Source organism: Chiloscyllium punctatum, chromosome 10, assembly GCF_047496795.1.
Source record: "Chiloscyllium punctatum isolate Juve2018m chromosome 10, sChiPun1.3, whole genome shotgun sequence".
Classification (NCBI taxonomy): Eukaryota; Metazoa; Chordata; class Chondrichthyes; order Orectolobiformes; family Hemiscylliidae; genus Chiloscyllium; species Chiloscyllium punctatum.
Genome location: NC_092748.1, coordinates 24,700,363 through 24,722,816, shown reverse-complemented (window position 1 = coordinate 24,722,816; position 22,454 = coordinate 24,700,363). Strand labels below are relative to the sequence as shown.

Below are 22,454 nucleotides of genomic sequence, written 5' to 3'. Positions count from 1 at the left end.
TTTAGCAGGGGGATGGGAACCAGAGCTATACATTAGAGGATGGGGTAGCTGGTGAATAGGTGGAGACAACGTGCAGAGAGTCTGTGAGGAAGGATAAACAGTTGATAGGGCAAAGTTGCAATCAGTGTGATGGGTTGAAGTGTGTCAGTTTTAACACAAGAAATGTCAGGATTAAGGGTGACAAACTTGGTGAATAGATCAGTATTTGAAACTACTGTGTTGTGGCCATTATGGAGACCTGGATATCATAGGAGCTGGACAGGTTGTTGGATGTTCCGGGGTTTAGATATTTCAAAATGAGTAGGGACGGAGCTTAAAGCGGTGGGGGTAGTATCACCACTCCAGAAATGGAGGTCGTCAAAGGGGGTTTTTTTACAGAGTCTTTATGGGTAGAAGTCAGAAACAGGAATGGAGCAGGCATTTTATTGCAAGATTTCTACAGACTCCCCAATAGCAACAGAGACATGGAGGAGCAGATTGGACAGCAAAATTTGGAATGATGCTGAAATAACAGGGTTGTAGTTGTGGGTGATTGAAACCTCCTTCGTGCAAATAGTTTGGATGGAGCAGACTTTGTCAGGTGTGTCCAGGAAGGTTTCTTGACTCAATATGTAGATAGGTCAACTAGAGGGGAGGCCATATTCGATTTGGTGCTTGGCAACGAACCAGGTCAGGTGTCAGATCTCTCAGTGGGAGAGCATTTCGGTGGTAGTGATCACAACTCCCTGACCTTTACTATAGTCATGGAGAGGGATAGGAGCAGACAGTATGGGAAACTATTTAAGTCGGAGAGGACGAATTACAGTGCTATTACGCAGAAACTGTGGAGCATAAGGAGAAAGTGGAGACTGCAGATGCTGCAGGTCAGAGTCGCAAGTGTGGTGCTGGAAAAGCGCAGCAGGTCAAGCAGCATTCAAGGAACAGGAGACTCCACATTTCTGGCATTCCTGATGAAGGACTTATGCCTGAAACATCAATTCTGTTGCTCCTTGGATCCTGCCTGACCTGCTGTCCTCTTCCAGCACCACACTTTCGACACTGTGAAGCACATATTGGGAAGAGATACTGTCAGTGAAGTGCATGACAGAAATGTGGAGGTTATTTAGGGGGCACTTGCTGCGAGTGCTGGATAGGTTTATCCCACTTAAACATGGAAGGGGTGGTAGGGTGAAGGAACCTTGGATGACAAGCGATGTGGAACATCTAGTCAAGAGGAAAAAGGAAGCTTACTTAAAGTTGAGAAGGCAAGGATCAGACAGGGCTCTAGATGGTTACAAAGTAGCCAGGAAGGAACTGAAGAATGGACTCAGGAGAGCTAGAACAGGTCATGAAAAAGCCATGAAAAAGGTAGATTAAGGAAAACCCTCAGGCATTCTACGCTTAAGTGGGGAACAAGAAGATGGCCAGGGTGAGGGTAGGGCCGATCAGGGATAGTGAAGGGAACCTGGAGTCTGAGGTGGTAGGGGAGGTCCTTAATGAATACTTCGCTTCAGTAGTTGCTAGTAAGGGGGACCATGTTATTTTTGAGCGCAGCATGAAACAGGCTGACATGCTCAAACACGTTGATGTTAAGAAGGAGGATGTGCTGGAAATTTTGAAAAAAACATGAGGATTAGGTAAGTCTCCTGGGCCAGAAGGGATATACCCAAGGTTACTACAGGAAGCAAGGGAAGAAATTGCTGAGCCTTTGGCGATGATCTTTGCACCCTCACTGTCCAGTGGTGAAGGACCAGATGATTGGAGAGTAGCAAATGTTATTTCCTTGTTCAAGAAAGGGACAACCCTGGGAATTACAGAACATTCAGGCTTATGTCAGTGTTGAACAAATTATTGGAGAAGATTCTAAGAGACAGGATTTATGATTATTTGGAAAATCAAAGCTGGTTAGAGGTAGTCAGCATGGCTTCAAACCTTAATGAATTCTTTGAGGATATGACAAAACACGTTAATGAAGATAGAGCAGTGGATGTGGTGTATATGGATTTTAGCAAGGCGTTTGAGAAGTTCCACAAGCTAGGCCCGTTTAGAAAGTAAGGACGCATGGGAGACGGGGTCATTTGGATGGCTGAGTACAGAATTGGCTAGCCCATAGAAGACAGCGAGTGGTGGCTGATAGAAAGTAGTCAGCCTGGAGCTCGGTGACCAATGGTGATCCGCAAGGATGTGTTCTCGGATCTCTGCTCTTTGTGATCTTTATAAATGACTAGGATGAGGAAGTGGAAGGGTGGATTAGTAAGGTTGCCAATGACACGAAGGTTGGTGGAGTTATGGATAGTGTGGAGGGCTGTTGTAGGTTGCAACCAGATATTGACAGGATGCAGAGCCAGGCTGAGAAATGGCAGATGGAGTTCAACCTGGAAAAGTGAGAAGTGATTAATTTTGGAAGGTCAAATTTGAATGCAGAATACAGAGTTAAAGACAGGATTCTTGACAATGTGGAGGAACAGAGGGATCTTGGAGTCAACGTCCATAGGTCTCTTAAAGTTGCCACCTAATTTGATAGGGTTGTTAAGAAGGCATATGGTGTGTTGGCTTTCATTAGCAGGGGGATTGAGTTTAAGAGCCGTGAGGTTATGCTGCAGCTCCAAAGAGCCCTGGTTAGACCATACTTGGAATATTTTGTTCAGTTCTGGTCGCCTCATTATAGGAAGGATGTGGAAGCTTTGTAGAGGGTGCAGAGGAGATTTACCAGGATGCTGCCTGGACTGGAGGGCATGTCTTATGAAGAAAGCTTGAGGGAGCTAGGGCTTTTCTCATTAGAGAGAAAAAGGACGAGAGGTGACTTCATAGTGGTGTACAAGATGATGGGAATCACACAACATGAGGTTGTAGTCCAGCAGGTTTATTTGGAAGTACTAGTTTTCATGGCGCTACTCTTTGACCTGACAAAGGAGCAGCTCTCCAGAAGCTAGTACTTCCAAATAAAACTGTTGGATTATAACTTGGTGTTGTCTGATTTTTAACTTTATCCACTCCAGTCCAACGCCGGCACCTCCACATCAAGATGATGAGAGGCGTGAATAGGCAGAAATGGCTATCATGAGGAGGCATAATTTTAATGTGATTGGAGGAAGATTTAGGGGAATGTCAAAGCTAGGTTCTTCACACCTCTGTGGAATGCAGTGAGTGCATGGAATGCACTGCCAGCAGTGGTAGTAGATTCAGAGACATTAGGGGCATTTAAACGACTCTTGGATAGGCACATGGATGATAGTAAAATATTGGGTATGTCGGTTACCTTGATCTTAGAGTAGGCAGATGCACCAGAAAAGGAGGGCCTCCAGGACAGGTTAGACCCTTGCAGGGGTGGATTGGACTCTCTACAGGGTGAGACTATGACACTTCAGCTGCCTTGGTTCAACGGCTTGGTTTAATTGGCACTGAGGTTTTATGATGGGACAACATTAATCTCATCACTGGATATAGTGAATAATGTGGACTTTGGTTTCCACTTTATAATGGGTATTCATAGAGAGACACTAAATGCTCTGCTGTGGATATTCAGAGAAACACTGAACTCTCTGTACTTGGCGTTCACTGAGAGGCAGTTAATTCTCTGTATTGGGCATTTGCAGAAATATTTTAAATAATTTGTATCTCCTTCCCAGGGCACCAATGGATCACAGCTGTGGGATACAGCTTTTGCTGTCCAGGCCTACCTTGAGGTGAGCAACCAAGAATCATATAAAAGTAGCACTTCTTTCATATCGAATATATTGCCCCTAAATGGAATGGGAGCATTTACTGAGGGTCATGGATGAATGATTTAATTATCACAAGGAATGACAAAGTTATTGGATTTATTTGGCTTGTAATTTCTAATTTCCTCTCCTCCCAAACTTATCCTGAGGCCTGCAAGATAACTCAGCTGAGATTATCCAACCCCACACAACCGCAGGAGTAAACTTGCAATTTAATAAAAGCAAAACACTGCAGATGCAATTTACCTGAAATTAAAACAAAGAGTGCTGGAGTCTGGATGGCTTAGGTGTGAGGTAGGTGTGACAAAGACCTGGGGATTAAAATTAAGGAACCTGCCTGCCCAGGTTAAGGACATTTCCTCAGGCCTGGAGTGGAACTTGGAAGGTAGTGGAGAGATCCAGTCATCGTCATTTACATTTGAAATCAAAAGCATTGGTAAGATTGGAAAGGAGATTCCGCTGAAAGACTTTGAACATTTTGAACTTAAATTAAAATGCATAACTTCTGAGGGAATAACCTCTGGATCACTACCTGAGCCATGTGCAAATAGGATAACTAAAGTCAAGGAGTTAAATGCGTGACCTAAGGTTAGTGTGGACTGAATGGGTTCATAGGGCATTGGCACCAGCACTGTTTTGGTGGGACAGGATTCACTTAAACCGTGCTGCAACAGTGTCCTGGGGAATAAAATAATTAGGGCTGTGGAGAAGGTTTTTAAGCTAATTAAGGGGATGGGGGTTGGGGGCGTGGTAGAATTTGAGAGCGGGGAAATAAAGATTGAAAAGGCAAGAGGATATGGCAGCATTGCATGGCAGCTCTTTGGATAACAATACCCAGAGTGCGACAGGTAGGTCAGAGTGTACAAACATTGACAAAACAGCAGGAATAGAGTCAAAGGAGAGAATACTGGTTTAAAAAAAAGTCAAAATTAATAGCTGTTTACGTGAATGTACATATTATTCTGAGCAAAATAAATGAATGAACAATGCAAATGCAGGTTAACAGGTATGACCTTATAGTTGTTACAGAGACATGGTTACAAGCACATCAAAGCTGGGAACTGAATATTTAGGGGTATGTAACATTTTGAAAGGACAGCCATTTTGAAAGGAAGGAAAAGGTAATATTGTTGGTACAGGATGGAATAAATACAATAGCAAGAAATGATTGTGAAATGAAAGATATAAATATAGCTGGAAATAAGAAATAAAAAGGGAAAGAAGACACTGTTAGGAGTAGTCCATAGACCCCTAAGGTGAGGGGACAGAGTGAATCAGGATCATAAGGACGTGTAACAGTCAGTACATAAATTACGGGTGACTTTAATCCTTGTCTACATTGAAATAATCAGATTGACAGAGTAGCCTTGATGAAGAATTCATAGGATGTATTTGGAACAATTTTCTAGAACAATATGTTGTGGATACAATCAGTGATCAGGCTATTTTAGATCTGGTGACATTAATATGTTTAATACGTGGCGTTGGGGCAAAAGATCCCCGAGGAAACAGTGACCATAAATGGTAGAATTTAACATTCATTTGGAGTGGGAGAAACTTGGGTCAGAAACAACTGTGCTATTTAGATGAGGGCACTTACAAAGGAATGAGAGTAGAGCTGACTGGAGTGGACTGGGAAAGGTATTTAACAGCAAAGACAATTGAGGGACAGTGGAAGATATTTTTAAGAAAATAGTTCATGGCTCGCAACAAAAGCATATTTTAGTGAGGAAAGCCAAACCTTAATGACAGAAATTCAGAATAATATTAGATTTAAAGAAAAGCATACAATTTGGCAAAGATTAGTGGTAAGCCTGGGGTCTGAGAAAATTTTAAAATCCAACAAAAGATGACCAAAATAAAATAAAGAGGGAGAAAATAACTTTGGTAAATTTGCAAGCAATATCAAGACTGACAGCAAGAGCTTTTTATATAATAAAATGATGAGGGGGTCAACATTAACAAAGGCTCCTTAGAAAACCGGAGAAAGAATAAGGGGGTTCCAGTAAATGACAGAGGAGTTGAATAAATACTTTGCATCAGCTTTCACAGTACAAGACACAAATAGCATTCAAAAACACTAAATTATTAATGGGCAAAAGAAGAAGAGGAAATAAATAGAATAGACTCCACGTATGGAGTCAGCTATTACGAGGGGGCATAGCTTTAAATTAAGGGGTGGTAGGTATAGGACAGATGTTAGGGGTAGATTCTTTACTCAGCGAGTCGTGAGTTCATGGAATGTCCTGCCAGTAGCAGTGGTGGACTCTCCCTCTTTATGGGCATTTAAACGGGCATTGGATAGGCATGTGGAGGATAGTGGGCTAGTGTAGGTTAGGTAGGCTTGGATCAGCGCAACATCGAGGGCCAAAGGACCTGTACTGCGCTGTATTGTTCTATGTTCTATAACTGTTTCCAGAGAAAAAGTGCTAGGGAAAGTAAAGGTGTTAATGACTGATAACTCTTTGATCTGTTGGTATGTATTCTAGGATATTAAGGTGAGTAGCTACAGAGATGATGGACTCTTTGGTCATAACTTTCCAAGAATTCTGAGATTCTGGAAATATTCAGAGGATTAGACATCTGCCTATATAAGGCCTTTATTTAAACATTGAAGGGGACAAAACAAAAACAAGTAATCACAGGCCACTTAGCTCAACAGCTCTTATTGGGCAAATGTCTTTTATCAAGGATATCATATTGTAGATTTCTAATGCACTGCCATTACACAATCAAACAGAGTCAGCATGGCTTTATGAAGAGAAAATAATTCCTGACAAATTTATTAGGATCTCTGAGGTGATAACAAACTGGATAGATAAAGGGAAAGCAGTGGATATAGTATATTTCAGAAAGCATTTGATAAGGTACCACACATTACACTACTTAATAAGATAAAATGTTGAAGGTATTATATTAGCATGGATTATCTAACTAATGGAAGACAAAGAGTTGAAGTAAGGAAGAGACTGCAAAGGGATATAGACAGGTTAAGTGAGTGAGCAAAAAGGTTAGCAGATGGAACACAGAGTGGGAAAATGAGAGGATATGTACTTTGGCAGAAACAATCGAGGAATTGAATATTATTTATCGCTTTATAAAGTTGCAGAAAGGAACAGTCATCGTCCAAGTTCAGCAGGTAATTAAGAAGACAAATGGAATAGTAACCTTTATTTCAAAGGGACTAGAGTATAATAGTAGTGAGGTCTTACTAAAGTCATACAAGGCACTAGTCAGATCACAGCTGGAATACTGCGAGCAAGTTTCAGCCCCTTTATCGAAGAACAGATATACTGGCAATGGACACAGTCCAGAAAAGGTTCACTAGGCTAATACTGGGTATGGAGAGACTGTCTGATGAGGAGAGGTTGAGTAGATTGGTCCTGTATTAATTGGAGTTGAGAGGAATGAGAGACGACCTTATTGAAATGTGCAATATTCTTAGGAGACCCAACAGGGTGGATGCAGAAATGTTCTTTCCTTGTTTGGGAGAGTCACGAACCAGAAGACACAATCTCAAAGTAAGGGCGCCCGTATGACGAGGTATTTCTTCTCTTAAGGGGTGGTTTACCTTGGGATTTTATTGAACAGTAGAGGACTGTTCAGGCTGGGTCATTAATAATATTCAAGGCTTTTTACGTAGTAAGGGAATCCAGGGGCATGGGAAAAAGGCAGGAAGGTGGAGTTGGAGATTATCAGGTCAATCATTGAATAGTGGAGCAGACTCGATGGGCAGAATGGTCTACTTGTGCTCTTGTATCTTGTGGTCCCTTCCCTCATCCAAACCATTAATATAAACTGTAATTAATTGAGACCCCAGCACTGAACACTGGAACTTTACTAGTTACAGGTTGCCAATTTGGAAATGCCCCCCTTTCATTAGCAGAGGGATTGAGTTTCTGTCTTTTATTAGTTAGCTAGTCCCCTCTATCCGTCTTCATGTACTACCTGCAACACCATGGGCTTTTACCTTATTAATTAGTGCAATGAGTGGCACTTCATCAAATTTTATCTTAAAATCCAAATATTAACATCCACTGCTTCTCCTCTATCTGTCCTGCTTGTTACCTATTCAAAGACTTTGAATAAGTTTGTCATGAATGATTTCCCCTTCATGAAGCCATGTTGACTGTGCTTGATCATATTATAGATTTCTAAATACTCTGTTTTTACATCCTTTAAAATAGATTCTAACATTTTCCCAATACCAGACATCAACATAACTGGCCAAAGATACCTGTTTTCTTGTCTCCTTCCCTTTTTAATTAAAGGTATTACATTGGCAATTTTCCAATCTTCTGGAACATTTCCAATCTGAGGATTCACCGTTTCCAAAGTACTTCCTTTAATATCCTAAAATGCGTCCCATCAGGTACAGGGCTTTAGCACCTTTAGTTTTCCTGCCACTATTTTTTCTGTCTGTTTTTATTTCTCCTACCCTTTTAGCCCCTTGATTATTAAATATTCTTAGAATGCTATTAGTACCTTCTAACATGAAGACTGATGCAAAGTATTTACTCAACTCCAATACCATTTTCTGGTTCCCCATTATTATTTCCACAGCATCATTCTGTAAAGGGCGCGTGTTCACTGATCAAATGGTGAAGTAACCACTGCTGGTTGTCCTTAAAACTCGTCAGGTTCTACTGATGTCCTTTAAGGAAGGAAATCTGCTGTCCTTACCCGGACTGGCTTACATGAGACCCCAGACCCACAGCAATGTGGCTGACTATTAATTGCCTTCTAATATAGCTTGGCAAACTACTCAGTTGAAAGGTAATTGGGGCTGAGCAGGAATTATTGTCTTTACCACATCCCATGAAAATCAAAAGTGGCACAAGGAAAATGACTTCCCTGAGTTTGTGCACGGACAGGATAGGCCAAATAGCTACCTCCTGTGCTGTGACCTTCAAAAGACCTTCTTGGCGTATGAGTTCCATCTTTAAATCTTCAATATTTAATTTCAATGTGAAAGGACATAAAGTAACTCAAACTCTCCTTGAGCAGAGTTCAGGACTTCAGGCCTAATAGAATATAGAACAGTGGAGCACAGTACAGGCCCCTTCAGTCTTTCCTACTCTAAGGTTAAACTAACCTACATACCCTACATTTTACTATTAGCCATGTGTCTATCCAAGAGTTGCTTAAATGTCCCTAATGTATCTGACTCTACTACCACTGCTGGCAAAGCATTCCACACACCCACCACTCTCTGTGTAAAGAACCTACCTCTGACATCTCCCCTAAACCTTCCTCCAGTCACCTTAAAACTATGCCCCCTCATGAGAGATATTTCCAACCTGGGAAAAAGGCTCTAACTATCCACTCTATCTATGCCTCTCATCATCTTGTACACCTTTATCAAGTCACTTCTCATCCTTCTTCACTCCAATGAGAAAAGCCCGAGCTCCCTTGACCTTTCTTCATAAGACATGCTCTTCGGTCCAGGCATGGTAAATCTTCTGTACACCCTCTCTAAAGCTTCCATATTCTTTGTATAATGAGGCTAGATTAGATTAGATTACAGTGTGGAAACAGGCCCTTCAGCCCAACAAGTCCACACCGCCCCGCCGAAGCACAACCCACCCATACCCCTACATTTACTCCTTACCTAACACTATGGGAAATTTAGCATGGCCAATTCACCTGACATGCACATCTTTGGACTGTGGGAGGAAACCGGAGCACCCGGAGGAAACCCACGCGGACACAGGGAGAACGTGCAAACTCCACACAGTCAGTCGCCTGAGGCGGGAATTGAACCCGGGTCTCTGGCGCTGTGAGGCAGCAGTGCTAACCACTGTGCCGCCCAAGCGGAGAGCCAAGCACAATATTCTAAGCATGGTCTAACCAGGGCTTTATAGAACTGCAGCATAACCTCGCGGCTCTTAAACTCAATCTCCCTTCTAACAAAAATCAACACATCATACACCTGCTTAACAACTCTATCAACTTAGGTGGCAACTTTGAGGGATCTATGGACGTGGACTCCAAGATCCCTCTGTTCCTCCACATTGCCAAGAATTGTGCCTGTAACTCTGTAAGCTGCATTCAAATTCAGCCTTCCAAAATGAATCACTTCACACTTTTCCAGGTTGAACTCTATCAGCCATTTCTCAGCCCAGTTCTGCGTCCTGTCAATATCCGGTTGCAACCTACAACACTATCCACAACTCCACCAACCTTCATGTCACTGGCAAACGTACTAACCCACCCTTTCACTTCCTCATTCAAGTCATTTATAAAAATTACAAAGAGCAGAAGTCTCAGAACCGATCCCGCAGAACACCACTGGTGACAGAGCTCCAGGCTGAATACTTTCTATCAACTACCACTGTCTTCTAATTCTGTATCCAGACAGCCAAATTTCCCTGTATCCCATGCCTCCTTACTTTCTGAATGAGCCTACCATGGGGAACCTTATCAAAAGCCTTGCTAAAATCCACATCCACCACATTCACTGCTCTACCTTCATCACTGTGTTTTGTCACATCCTCAATGAACTCAGTAAGGCTTGAGAGGCATGACCTGACCCCCCCTCAATGCCATGCTGACTCTCTAATCAAGCTATGCTTTCCCAAGTAATCATAAATCCTGTTTCTCAGAACCTTGTCCAATAATTTGTCCACCACCAATGTAAGACTAATTCCCAGGATTATACCTATTCCCTTTCTTGAACAAGGCAATACATCTGCCTCCCTCCAATCATCTGATACTACTCCAGCAGACAGTGAGGACACAAAGATCATTGCCAAAGGCACAGCAATCTCTTCCCTCGCTTCCCGTAGTAACCTTGAGTATATTGCTTCTGGCCCAGGGAATTTATCTATCCTCATGTTTTTCAAACTTCCAGCACATCCTCCTTCTTGACATCAACCTGTTTGAGCATATCGGCCTGTTGCACGCTGTCCTCACAAATGACAAGGTCCCCCTCACTAGTGAATAGTGAAGCAAAGTATTCATAGAACATAGAACATAGAACAATACAGCACAGAACAGGCCCTTCGGCCCACGATGTTGTGCCGAACTTCTATCCTAGATTAAGCACCCATCCATGTACCTATCCAAATGCCGCTTAAAGGTCGCCAATGAATCTGACTCTACCACTCCCACGGGCAGCGCATTCCATGCCCCCACCACTCTCTGGGTGAAGAACCCACCCCTGACATCTCCCCTATACCTTCCACCCTTCACCTTAAATTTATGTCCCCTTGTAACACTCTGTTGTACCCGGGGAAAAAGTTTCTGACTGTCTACTCTATCTATTCCTCTGATCATCTGATTCATTGAGGACCTCCCCTACCACCTCTGATTCCACTCACAAGTTCCCTCCACTACCCTCGATCAGCCCTACCCTCACTCTGGCCATCCTCTTGTTCCTCACATAAGTGTAGAACACCTCGGGGTTTTCCTTAATCCTGATGCCAAGGCTTTTTTGTGTCTCCTTCGAGCTCGTCTAAGTCCATTCTTCAGTTCCTTCCTGGCCATGTTGTAACCCTCTAGAGCCCTGTCTGATCCTTGCCTCCTCAACCTTAAAAAAGCTTCCTTCTTCCTCTTGACTAGATGTTCCGCATCTCTTGTCATCCAAGGTTCCTTCAACCCTACCATCCCTTCCTTGTCTCAATGGGACAAACCTATCCAGCACTCGCAGCAAGTGCCCCCTAAATAACCTCCACATTTCTGTCGTGCATTTCCCAGAGAATATCTATTCCCAATTTATGTTCCACCATTCCTACCTAACAACATTGTAATTCCCCCTCCCCCAATTAAATATGCCATACCATATGCTTTATGATTATAGTAAAGGTAAGGATGTTGTGATCACTATCATCGAAATGCTCCCCTACTGAGAGATCTGACACCTGACCTGGTTCATTGTCCAGCACCAAATCAAATATGGCCTCCCCTCACATTATCTACAGATTGAGTCAGGAATCTTTCCTGGATGCACCTGATAAAATCTGCTTCATTCAAACTATTTGCACTGAAGACATTCCAATCAATATTAGGGAAGTTGAAGTCACCCGTGACAACAACCCTGTTACTTCAGCACCTTTCCAAAATCTGCTCCTCCGTGTCTCTGTTGCTACTAAAGAGACTATAGAAATTTCCCAAATAAGTAACTGCTCCTTTCCTGTTTCTGACTTCCACCTGTACTGACTCAGTAGACAAACCCTTCTCGACAACTTCCCTTTCTGCAACTGTTGTACTACCCCTGATTAGCAATGCCACTCCCCCACCTCTTTTATCTCCCTCCCTACGTCCTTTGGAATATCTAACCCTGGCACATCCAACAACCATTCTTGCCCCTGTGATATCCAAGTCTCTGTAATGGCCACAACATCATAGATCCAAGTATTGATCCATGCTCTGTGTTCGTCACTCTTATTCCTGATACTACTTGCATTAAAATGGACACACTTCAGCCCATCACACTGACTGCAACTTTGCCCTGTCAACTGTCTATCCCTCCTCACAGACTCTCTGCATGCTATATCGGTCTGTTCACCAGCTACCTCATTCTCTCATCCGTAGCTCTGGTTTCCATCCCCCTGCCAAACTAGTTTAAACCTTCCACCCAGGATATTAGTACCCCTCCGGAAAATAGTCCTGATCTCCGATACTCATATTGTTTTTTTCTCCCCTCTATTTATTTGTGGAATGTGGGTATCGCTGGGTGGCCAGCTTTTATTGCCTGTCCCTAATTGCCCTTGAGACGGTGGCATTGAGCTGCCTTCTTGAAACACTGCAGTCCATCTGCTATGGATTGGCCCATGATTCCCTTTGATTGATTGATTGATTGATTTTTGACACATGTACCAAAATACTGTACAGTGAAAAGATTTGTTTACAAGCAGTGCAAGCAGATCATAGTATAGATCAAAAACACTTCAACAGAGGCATATAGGTTACACTGCACAGGACGTGCACTAGCCAAGATCAACATTGACAAGATCAGTGTTATTTGAGGCTGGAGAGTCCATGCAGCAGTCTAATAATGGCCGGGAAGAAGCTGTTCCTGAACCTGCTGGTGCAAGTGTTCAGGCATCTGTATTTTGTGCCTGAAGGAAGAGGTTGTCAGCGATCATTACCGGGGTGTGATGGGTCTTTGATGATGTTGGCAGCCTTTCAGTGTCAGCCAGCCACATAAACAGAGTCCATGGATGGAAGGTTGACTTCCTAGATGGTCCAGTCTGTGAATGCCACCTGCTGTAGTTTCTTACAATCCTGGGCAGAGCTGTTGCCATACCAGGCCGTTGTGCACTCGGACAGTATGCTTTCAATGGTGCATCTGTAGAAGTTGGTGAGTGTCATTCCGTATATGCCAAATTTCCTGAGCAGCCTGAGGAGGAAGAGGCATTCTAATGCCGCCTTGACTTTCACATCTGCATGGGAAGTCCCAAACAGGTTGTTGGTTATCATCACTCTGAGGGACTTGACGCTTTTCATCCTCAACCTCAGTTCTCTGATATGTGGATAGGGGCATGTTCTCCTCCTCTCTTTCTTAAGTCAATGATCAACTCTTTAGTTTGGCTGACTTTGAGAGAGAGGTTGTTCTCATTGCACCACAACACCAATCCTGTAAATTGATCTGTCATTGTTAGGTATTCTTGTGTTTGTCACGCACACGCACATGCGCGCGCACACACAACCTTACAGGGCCAACAGTCACCCTCGCTTGGTGACTCTGCCTCTTGGCGGTACCAGTCATATTTCCATAACACATACACGTCAATCATATATTGGTTTCTTCTTATTGACCAATTGCATATTGATTTTCAAATTTTGGTATGTGGCACTTACCATTACATCATTTACCTTAAGCTTCTGTAACACAAGTTGAATGTGGTTTACAGATCCTCTTGTCTCATTCAAAAGGGAGAAGTTACGATAAGCTACCTTCGCTTGCATACGTGCTAGGCAACATGTTTCTTTGCTTAAGTGGAACCAGGTCTGGATAACCCTACCTTGTCTATGTGTTTAGCTGCACATTTTACTGTCCCTGCTCTCAAATAGCTTATACTGTAGCCCCGTTTTTGAATCCTTTCACACTACTCCCTTTATGTCCTGAAAGGACAACCTTTGAACTCAACCTGAGTCAGTCTTTGGAATTCTACATCCTTATCTTCTGGGTATGATCACCTGTTGGACCGTGACCCTGCTTGTAGCTTTTTTACACAGCCATGCGAAGGGCTGTGATAGCCCGATCAGGATCAACACCACCATGATCAGGAACAGTACCTTGATACACCATTGAACAATTGAGCTTACCCAATTTCCCCTTTTGGCCAAGGCCTGAACGATTGACCAGCTTTTCAAATGTGCTCTGCCTGGGCCTGAATATGAATGGGCGAGGTCAGAGATATTCTCAGACTTGTCTGTTATACAGGTATAACAGTACGGCTCCTCTGGAGAACCAGCATACGTCTTGGTGTGGTTACATAAGGGACATGTACCAGGCCCAACCTGTCAGAGCCCTTGTCCACTGGTGTCATTGTAATTCCATGAACATTGTTTTTAATGGCTTTATGACTGTCAAATGCAGTATGGCGTACACCTGCAGGATCATTTTACCTGAGTAGCAGTGTCCCTGCCATGGTTTAGGGAGTGGCAATACTCTGAAACAAAAGACAGGTTGACCTGGCAGCCAAGGGAATGCCCTGTCCCCACATACCCTGTAAGTCCCATTTGCTGCCAAACTGGGGGTTCAGGTGTAGTATATTGGTTATAGGTCCTATCACCCAACAACGGTCCCATTCCAATGGTGTTGCAATCACAGTATTCGGAAGGTCATCTGGAACTGTGAGGATCTCTGCATCATGTTGTGATGGGGCTTATACCAACCCCAGAAGCAATCATAGGTGTGGCCCCCCTTTGGGGTGTGCTCCCACAACCCCTCTTTCTCTCCATGCAACGTTATCAAAAACAGATTGTATCTCACTCGTGTTCAACGGATGGGTACAGATCAAACACTCAGCAGCTGTTTTTTCTTATGGGCTTCTGCATAGGAATAACTCAACCTTGCAACTAGGTGTTCCAAGGGGGTTCTTAAAATTTCATAAAACTGATCTGGCCCAGATACTTGGGCTGGATCGACCTGGCACTGTAAGGTCATGTAAAGAACAGATAGCAATCTCCCAAGCATTTTTAACTGTGATGCAATTGTTAAGCATTCAGGGTAACAGTCTTTGGGTGTTCTTTGCTTTATCTGGCCACTCTCGGGTTGGCATTGGTGCTGGCTTCGTGTGGTGATGCGTGGATCCACATGGCCTTTCCTTCTATCTTCACCGCTGTGTGTGTGTCACGAATAGTACTTGGTATGCCCCTTCCCACCTGGATTCCAAACAGATCTTTTGGCGGAACAATTTCACAAACACGCTGGTATATGTGGCAGCTTTCCTTAATGGCTTCCTTTTGAGCTCCCACTTCCTGTGAATGGAAGGCATTAAGAGATTTTAGTTAAGGTCAAACAATAATTCAATAGGATTTAATCCATGCTTTGGATGTTCATTTGCTTGGAAGTACAACGAGTATTTATTGGCAGTCTAATTGGTCAACCCATTATTATTTCATGAGGGGACAGTGTCATTACTCTGTTAGGACTTGATCTTATTAACATAAGTATGATAGGTAGTGTTTCTGACTATTCCAGCTGGTTTCCCCACATAGCTTTGTTTCTTTTTTTTAAAATTCTGTTGTGCCTTTCTACTGCTTCAGTTGAGTGAAGTGATATGGGTAAGACAGGTGATGTTTTCTCTGTCGCCCTTTAAGCAGTTCCTTAACTAATTGTCCTGTAAAGGTCAGTCCTTTGCCATTTGATATTTGTTCTGGCACTCCGAAACGGAGTGCAAAGTCTCAAAGCAAGATCTTGGCCAACGTTCTGGAATCATTCTTTCCAGTAGGGTAAGCTTCCACCCACCTGGAGAATGCATCTAAAATAACTAATGCATAACTAAAACCCACGTATTTAAGCATTCGAATAATGTCCATTTGCAGATGCGCAAAGGGGCCCCATGGTTAGGGCTGTGAAGCAGGCTTAACGCTTAGAGTTTTTCCTGTACTAAATGTTTCACATTCCATACATTTGGCATTTATTGTTTTCAGCTGTAGTCATGAAGCCTGGCGCATGGCAAGATTGTTGTACAATACCATTCGCACCCCCTTTGCCTGCATGTGTAAAGTGGTGACACATGTGGGCAAGCCAGGCTAAGAAGGCAGAGGGTGCTACCACGCGGCCATAGTGGGACACCCATAACCCATTCAGTTGTTGGACATATACTGCAATCTTCCAGGCAGATTGTTTTGCAGTGCTGAATTCTGATTGAAAAGTCATCATTCCGCCCCTTCCCTCGAGAACATTATCATGGGCAGAAGGGGCAATGTATGGGTGTACCACAGTCCCAAACTGTTCTGTGATTGCTGCATTGGCCACAAGATCAGCGCGAGAGTTTCCCAAAAATACAACATTAGAAGGATTAACGTGAGCAGTCCTTTATCTGGGATTGTCAACTCCATGCCTGCTATTGTGACCGATGCAAAAGGGCAATGGGATTGGAGACACTAAAGTGCTCTACATTCCCCTGTGACTTGTTCAGATACTCTCGGGACCGATGGCCATATTGGCCACATTATGACAAGGTCTCAGTTTACCCCCTTCTGCTAACATGGCTACATCCCCTGCCTCCGTCCACATTGGTCAAGTGGGGTCTATGGTGTAGTCTAGCTCCATCAGCAACAAAGATGTGATCAGATTATTTCTTTTTCTTTGCTCCTGGAGCTGTAATTAACACTGTCAATGTTGCAGGATACTCAAGATTTTATTCAGACCCTTAGTTTCCTGTCCTATACAGTCAGTACAGAACATTTGCTTCAGATATGATTGCAACCCATTTACAACAGCACCTACAAGGTTCCTGCATTTCCTTCAAAACCCAAATATCGTTCAAAGTAATGCCACCACATCCTCATCAGTTTTCTCAGATTTTAGAACATTTCACCAGAATTTTGTTCAAACAGGCTTGCATTTCCAAACTTCCAATTTTCGCAAAGTACATTTGCAAATGAGAAAATCGTATCATCCAGAATTAAAGATGTTAATTTACATATTAAAACAATATTTGGTAGTTCACTGTGGCCAGGAAATGAAATCCCAAATGTGATAAATTCCAATTCCAAGAGGTAAATTTTTACCAAGCTTTATGAGCCAATTTTTAAAATCAACATTTTGTTGCAGATTTTGCTTTACATTATCACTGATAGTCCCTTAGAAGGACATTACATTAACCATGCATGTTCTGCACTGGCACAGGCACAGATTGTGTTGGATCCTCGATTCCCAAAATGCAAACTAAATTTAAAACATTCCCCGATCTCAAGTTCCAGGGAATGAAAAAACAAATATTACACCACATAACATTTAACCACCACCAAACAAACGTACATTCAATACAGACCACAAAGAGTTAACAGTAAATGCAGCACCAAAACCTGGTGTCTTGGTTTCCTTTTCGTTTTTGTTTTTCTCAAAGTTTGTGCCAATTGTTTTGTGCAATCGCATTTAAATATGCCATCAGGTGGGAATTACTTCTCAATTCATTGTATCCATTTCACCCATTTGTCGACAATTTTGTTTTGTTTCAGACTCCGGCCCGTAGTGGGCATACATGTATGCCAAACATGTTCTTTTCTGAGGGTGACATCGTTCCCCATTCCCTTAACAGTTGTCTCGCACACACACTATCACAATTATGCAATCATTCAAACGGAACATGAGATTTGAGATTACAATCCCCACAGAGTGGAAACAGGCTCTTCGGCCCAGCAAGTCCACACTGACCCTCCAAAGAGTAACCCACCCATTCCCCCACTCTGTATTTACCCCTGACTAATGCACCTAAACAACACATTCCCAAACAGCATGGGTAATTAGCATGACCAATTCACCTAACCTGCACGTTTTTGGATTGTGGAAGGAAACCCATGCAGACACAGGGAGAATGTGCAAACTCCACACAGACAGTCACCCAAGGCCAGAATCGAACCTGGGTCCCTGGCGCTGTGAGGCTGCAGTGCTAACCACTGAGCCACCGTGCTGCCTCAGAAAGAGTCAATTTGGCATAATTAATCTGCACCAACTCTCTGGCGAGCATCCCCTCCAGACCCAGCACCCCATTCTATCCCCATAATCCTGCATTTCCCGTGGCTAATCCAACAAGGGTGCACACCCCTGGAGACTATTGGGCAATTTAGCATGGCCAATCCACCTGACCTGCACATCTTTGGACTGTGGGAGGAAACCAGAGCACCTGGAGGAAACCCATGTCACCACAGGGAGAATGTGCAAAGTCCACACAGACAGTCACCCAAGGGTAGAATTGAATCTGGGTCCCTGGCACTGTGAGGTAGCAGTGCTATCCCCTGAGCCACTGCGCTGTCCTTAACAAGTTCACATCGACCCTCCGCAAAGTAACCCACTCCGAAATGTGTTGTGATCTCAGCTAATCGTAACATGAAACAATCCAATCCCAGGCTGAGACCTGTTTTGGTCGATCGTATTTTGTTTTCTTTCAATGAAGTGGCCTCTTGCTGAAACACTAGCACATAATGCTGCAGATTTTGATTTAATAAAAAGGACATGAAGCAAAATCACTTGATCTGAGAAGGTTGTGAGTCTTTAGAATTCACTTCGGCAAACGTTGGTGGAAGCAGAGCCTTTGAATTTTCTTAAGGCAGAGAGGAAATGATTTTTGATGAGCAATGTTAATGAGGTATGTGGAAATGTAAAATAATCAGCTAAGATCTTATTGAATGGCAGAGCCGGCACAAGGTCAAATGGCTTCCTTCTACCCCCTGTTCACATGTAACTATTTAACTCCAACGTTGCAGGTATTCTACAAAGAAAAAACAATTTTTTTTGCCTGGTCTATTTATCCTGACCCCCCCCATGGGCAGGGCATTGATAGTACTGTCTCTTGGCACTAGACATGTGAATTTTCTTTGATTCTTTAGGCGGTCTGCTAATTTGTGACACTTTTCATTGATACAGGCAGGAGCTCAGGACATTCCGGAATTCACGGCCTGTCTCCAACACGCCCATGAGTATTTCCGAATCTCTCAGGTAAGGTCAGATATTGGGAGGCTAAAATTCCGCGGAACAAAGTGACACTGCCATAGCGAACGAGTGAAAGTCAGGGTAGCATTAGACTAGAAGAAGCAGGTTATGTCATTGCCAAAAAGATTAGCTCCAAAAATTGAAAGCATTTTTTTGAAAACATCTAAAGGTGACTAAGGAATTGATAAAGTGGGAAAAATTGATGGAGAACCACGTAGTAGGAAATAGATTTTTGAGGACTTTTTAAGCTTTGTATAAAGGAAAAGAGTAGTGATTGTTATTGTGGGTCCTTTACAACTGAGACAAAAGGAATTAGAATGGCGAATCAGGAAATGACAGAGCTGTTATAACAGATGTAGTGTGGCTCGAAGGGCAGAATGGCCTACTCCTGCACCTATTGTCTGTTGTTCATTGTTGTCAAATTAGACAAGACAACAAATATACCAGGAATTGTGGGATTTTGAGCCATAAAAAGGCTAGTTTACCTCATGCTAATAATGGTGACAAATTCCTTGGGAAATTGCAAGAGAATGAAAAGGAATGGTGTTTGAAAATGCCAGAACTTTTTTGTCAGGGCTTCACTGGAAAGTGGGTAATGGAGAACCAGTGGATGTATTGTTTTGGGATTTTGAGGTGGTAAATAGTTTTACATTCAGGCTGATGGGATTGAGGCATGTATGAGCATTGCATGAGGGTTGGTTTACAGACAGGCAACAGGGTCGGAACAAGCTGGTCATTTCTGGATTTGCAAACTGTAACCAGTCAAGGCTATGAGGCTTTACTTGTACTTTAATAGTATGCAAACTAAATCCACGACTTTGAGGAACCTTTGAGTGTAATATATCAAAGTTTGCTGACAGTACAAATTTACTTGGGAAAGAAACTTGTGAGCAGAATGTAATATGATGTAGATGAATTAGTGATGGGGCAAACTGGTGGCAAATATTGTATAATGTGTGGGTGTTTGGAAATGTCTCCTTTACATGAAGAATAGGTAGGCAAAATATTATTTAGAATGCAGGAGACAAGTGAATAATAGTATTCAGAGAGATATGGGAATCCTGTAACACAAATTGCAAGAAGTTATTGTTCAGGTACAACATAGGTTTGGAGAGCAAACTGCAGGTTACTCTGATCACAAGAATGTTATGCTCTAATAGCATTTTCAAGGAGGAGGTAGATAGAGCTCTTGTAGCTAAAGGAATCAAAGGACATCGGGGAGATCAAGATGAGGATATTGAGCCCAATGTTCAGCCATGATCCTAATGGTGGCTCAAGGAGTCAAATGGAAAAGGCCCTTCAGCCCCTTCCACCAAGGACATGCAGGTCTTTGGACTCCTCCATCACCAGACCATAGCAACATGACGGTTGGAGGAAGAACGCCTCATCTTCTGCCTAGGAACCCTCCAACCACAAGGGATGAACTCAGATTTCTCCAGTTTCCTCATTTCCCCTTCCCCCCACCTTGTCTCAGTCAAATCCCTCGAACTCAGCACCGCCTTCCTAACCTGCAATCTTCTTCCTGACTTCTCCGCCCCCACCCCCACTCCGGCCTATCACTCTCACCTTGACCTCCTTCCACCTATCGCATTTCCAATGCCTCTCCCCCAATTCCCTCCTCCCTACCTTTTATCTTAGCCTGCTGGACACACTTTCCTCATTCCTGAAGAAGGGCTCATGCCCGAAACATCGATTCTCCTGCTCCTTGGATGCTGCCTGACCTGCTATATCTATGAACCCTCAATTTAAAGCTATGTCCTCTCGTGCTAGCCATCACCATCCAAGGAAAAAGGATCTCACTGTTCACCCTACCTAACCCTCTGATTATCTTATGTCTCAATCAAGTCACCTCTCAACCTTCTCTCTAATGAAAACTGTCTCAAGTCCCTCAGCCTTTCCTCTGAACCCTTTCCAAAGCTGCAACGCCCTTTGTATAATGCGGTGATCAGAACTGTACTAACCCATCCTTCTACACCTTCCTCTAGGTCATTTAAAAAATGACAAACAGCAATGGCGCCAAATCCGATCCTTGTGGTATACCACTAGTAACTGAGCTCCAGGATGAACATTTCCCATCAACTACTACCCTCTCTCCTTTCAGCTAACCAATTTCTCATCCAAACCGCTAAATCATGCTCAATCCCATACCTTTGTATTTTGTGCAATAGCCTGCCGTGAGGAACCTTATCTGCCTTACTGAAATCCATATACACCACATCAACCGCTTTGCCCTCACCCACTTGTTTGGTCACCTTCTCAAAGAATTCAATAAGGTTTGTGAGGAATGACCTATCCTTCACAAAATTGTGTTGACTACCCCTAAGCAACTTATTACTCTCTAGCTGATTATAAATCCTATCTCTTTTCCAACACTTTATCCTCAACCGAAGTAAGGCTCATTGGTCTATAATTACCAGGGTTGTCTCTACTCCCCTTCTTGAACAAGGGGACATTTGCTATCCTCTAGTCTTTGGGCACTATTCCTGTAGACAGTGACGACATAAAGATCAAAGCCAAAGGCTCTGCTGTCTCTTTCCTGGCTTCCCAGGGAATCAGAGGAAAATTCCATCCAGCCCAGGGAACTTATCTATTTTCATACTTTCCAGAATTGTTAACACCTCCTCCTTGTGGACCTCAATCCCATCTACTCTAATAGCCTGTATCTCAGTATTCTCTGACAGCATTGTCTTTTTCCAGTGTGAATACTGATGAAAAATATTCATTTAGTGCTTCTCCTATCTCCTCCGACTCTACGCACAGCTTCCCACTACTGTCCTTGATTGGCCTTAATCTTACTCTAGTCATTCTTTTATTTCTGATTTACCTGTAGAAAGCTTTATGGTTTTCCTTGATCCTATTTGCCAATGACTTCTCATGTCCCTTCCTGGCTCTTCTTAGCTCCCTCTTTGGATCTTTCCTGGCTAACTTGTAACTCTCAAGTGCCCTAACTGAGACTTTGTCTCTCATCCTAACATAAGCCGCCTTCTTCCTCTTGACAAGAGATTCAACTTCTTTAGTAAACCACGGCTCCCTCACTCGACCACTTTTTCCCTGCCTCACAGGTACATACTTATCAAGGACACACAATAGCTGTTCTTTGAATAAGCTCTACATTTCTATTGTGCCCATCCCCTGCAATTTCCTTCCCCATTCTATGCATCCTGAATCTTGCCTAATCACATTATAATTGCCTTTTTGCAGCAATAATTCTTGCCCTGTGTTATATACCTATTCCTTTCCATCGCTGAAATAAACATAACTGAATGGTGCTCAGTATCACCGAAGTGCTCACCTATCTCCAAATCTAACACCTGGCCTGGTTCATTGCCCAGTACCAAATCCAATGTGGCCCTCGCCCCTTGTTGGCCTGTCTACATCCTGTGTTAGGAAGCCCTCCTGTACACGTTGGACAAAAGCTGACCCATCTAAAAGTACTTGAACTATAGTATTTCCTGTCAGTATTTGGAAAGTTAATGTCCCCCATAACAACTACCCTGTCACTCTCTCTCCTGTCCAGAATAATCTTTGGTATCCTTTCCTCTATATCTCTGGAACAATTCAGAGGCCTATAGAAAACTCCCAACAGGGTGACCTCCTTTCCTGTTTCTAACCTCAGCCCATACTACCTCAGTAGGCGAGTC

At 43.1% G+C, this 22,454-nt stretch overlaps 1 protein-coding gene across 2 annotated transcripts in view; it reads left to right on the top strand.

Moving 5' to 3' along the window:
- lss (lanosterol synthase (2,3-oxidosqualene-lanosterol cyclase)) overlaps positions 1-22,454 on the top strand; it is a 122,207-nt gene that overhangs the window by 33,304 nt on the left and 66,449 nt on the right. For both annotated transcript variants that reach the window (XM_072578721.1, XM_072578722.1), the window contains 2 exons: positions 3,609-3,665; positions 18,748-18,819. In XM_072578721.1, the coding sequence (XP_072434822.1) occupies positions 3,609-3,665; positions 18,748-18,819 (129 nt within the window). The remainder of the gene's footprint in view (positions 1-3,608; positions 3,666-18,747; positions 18,820-22,454) is intronic.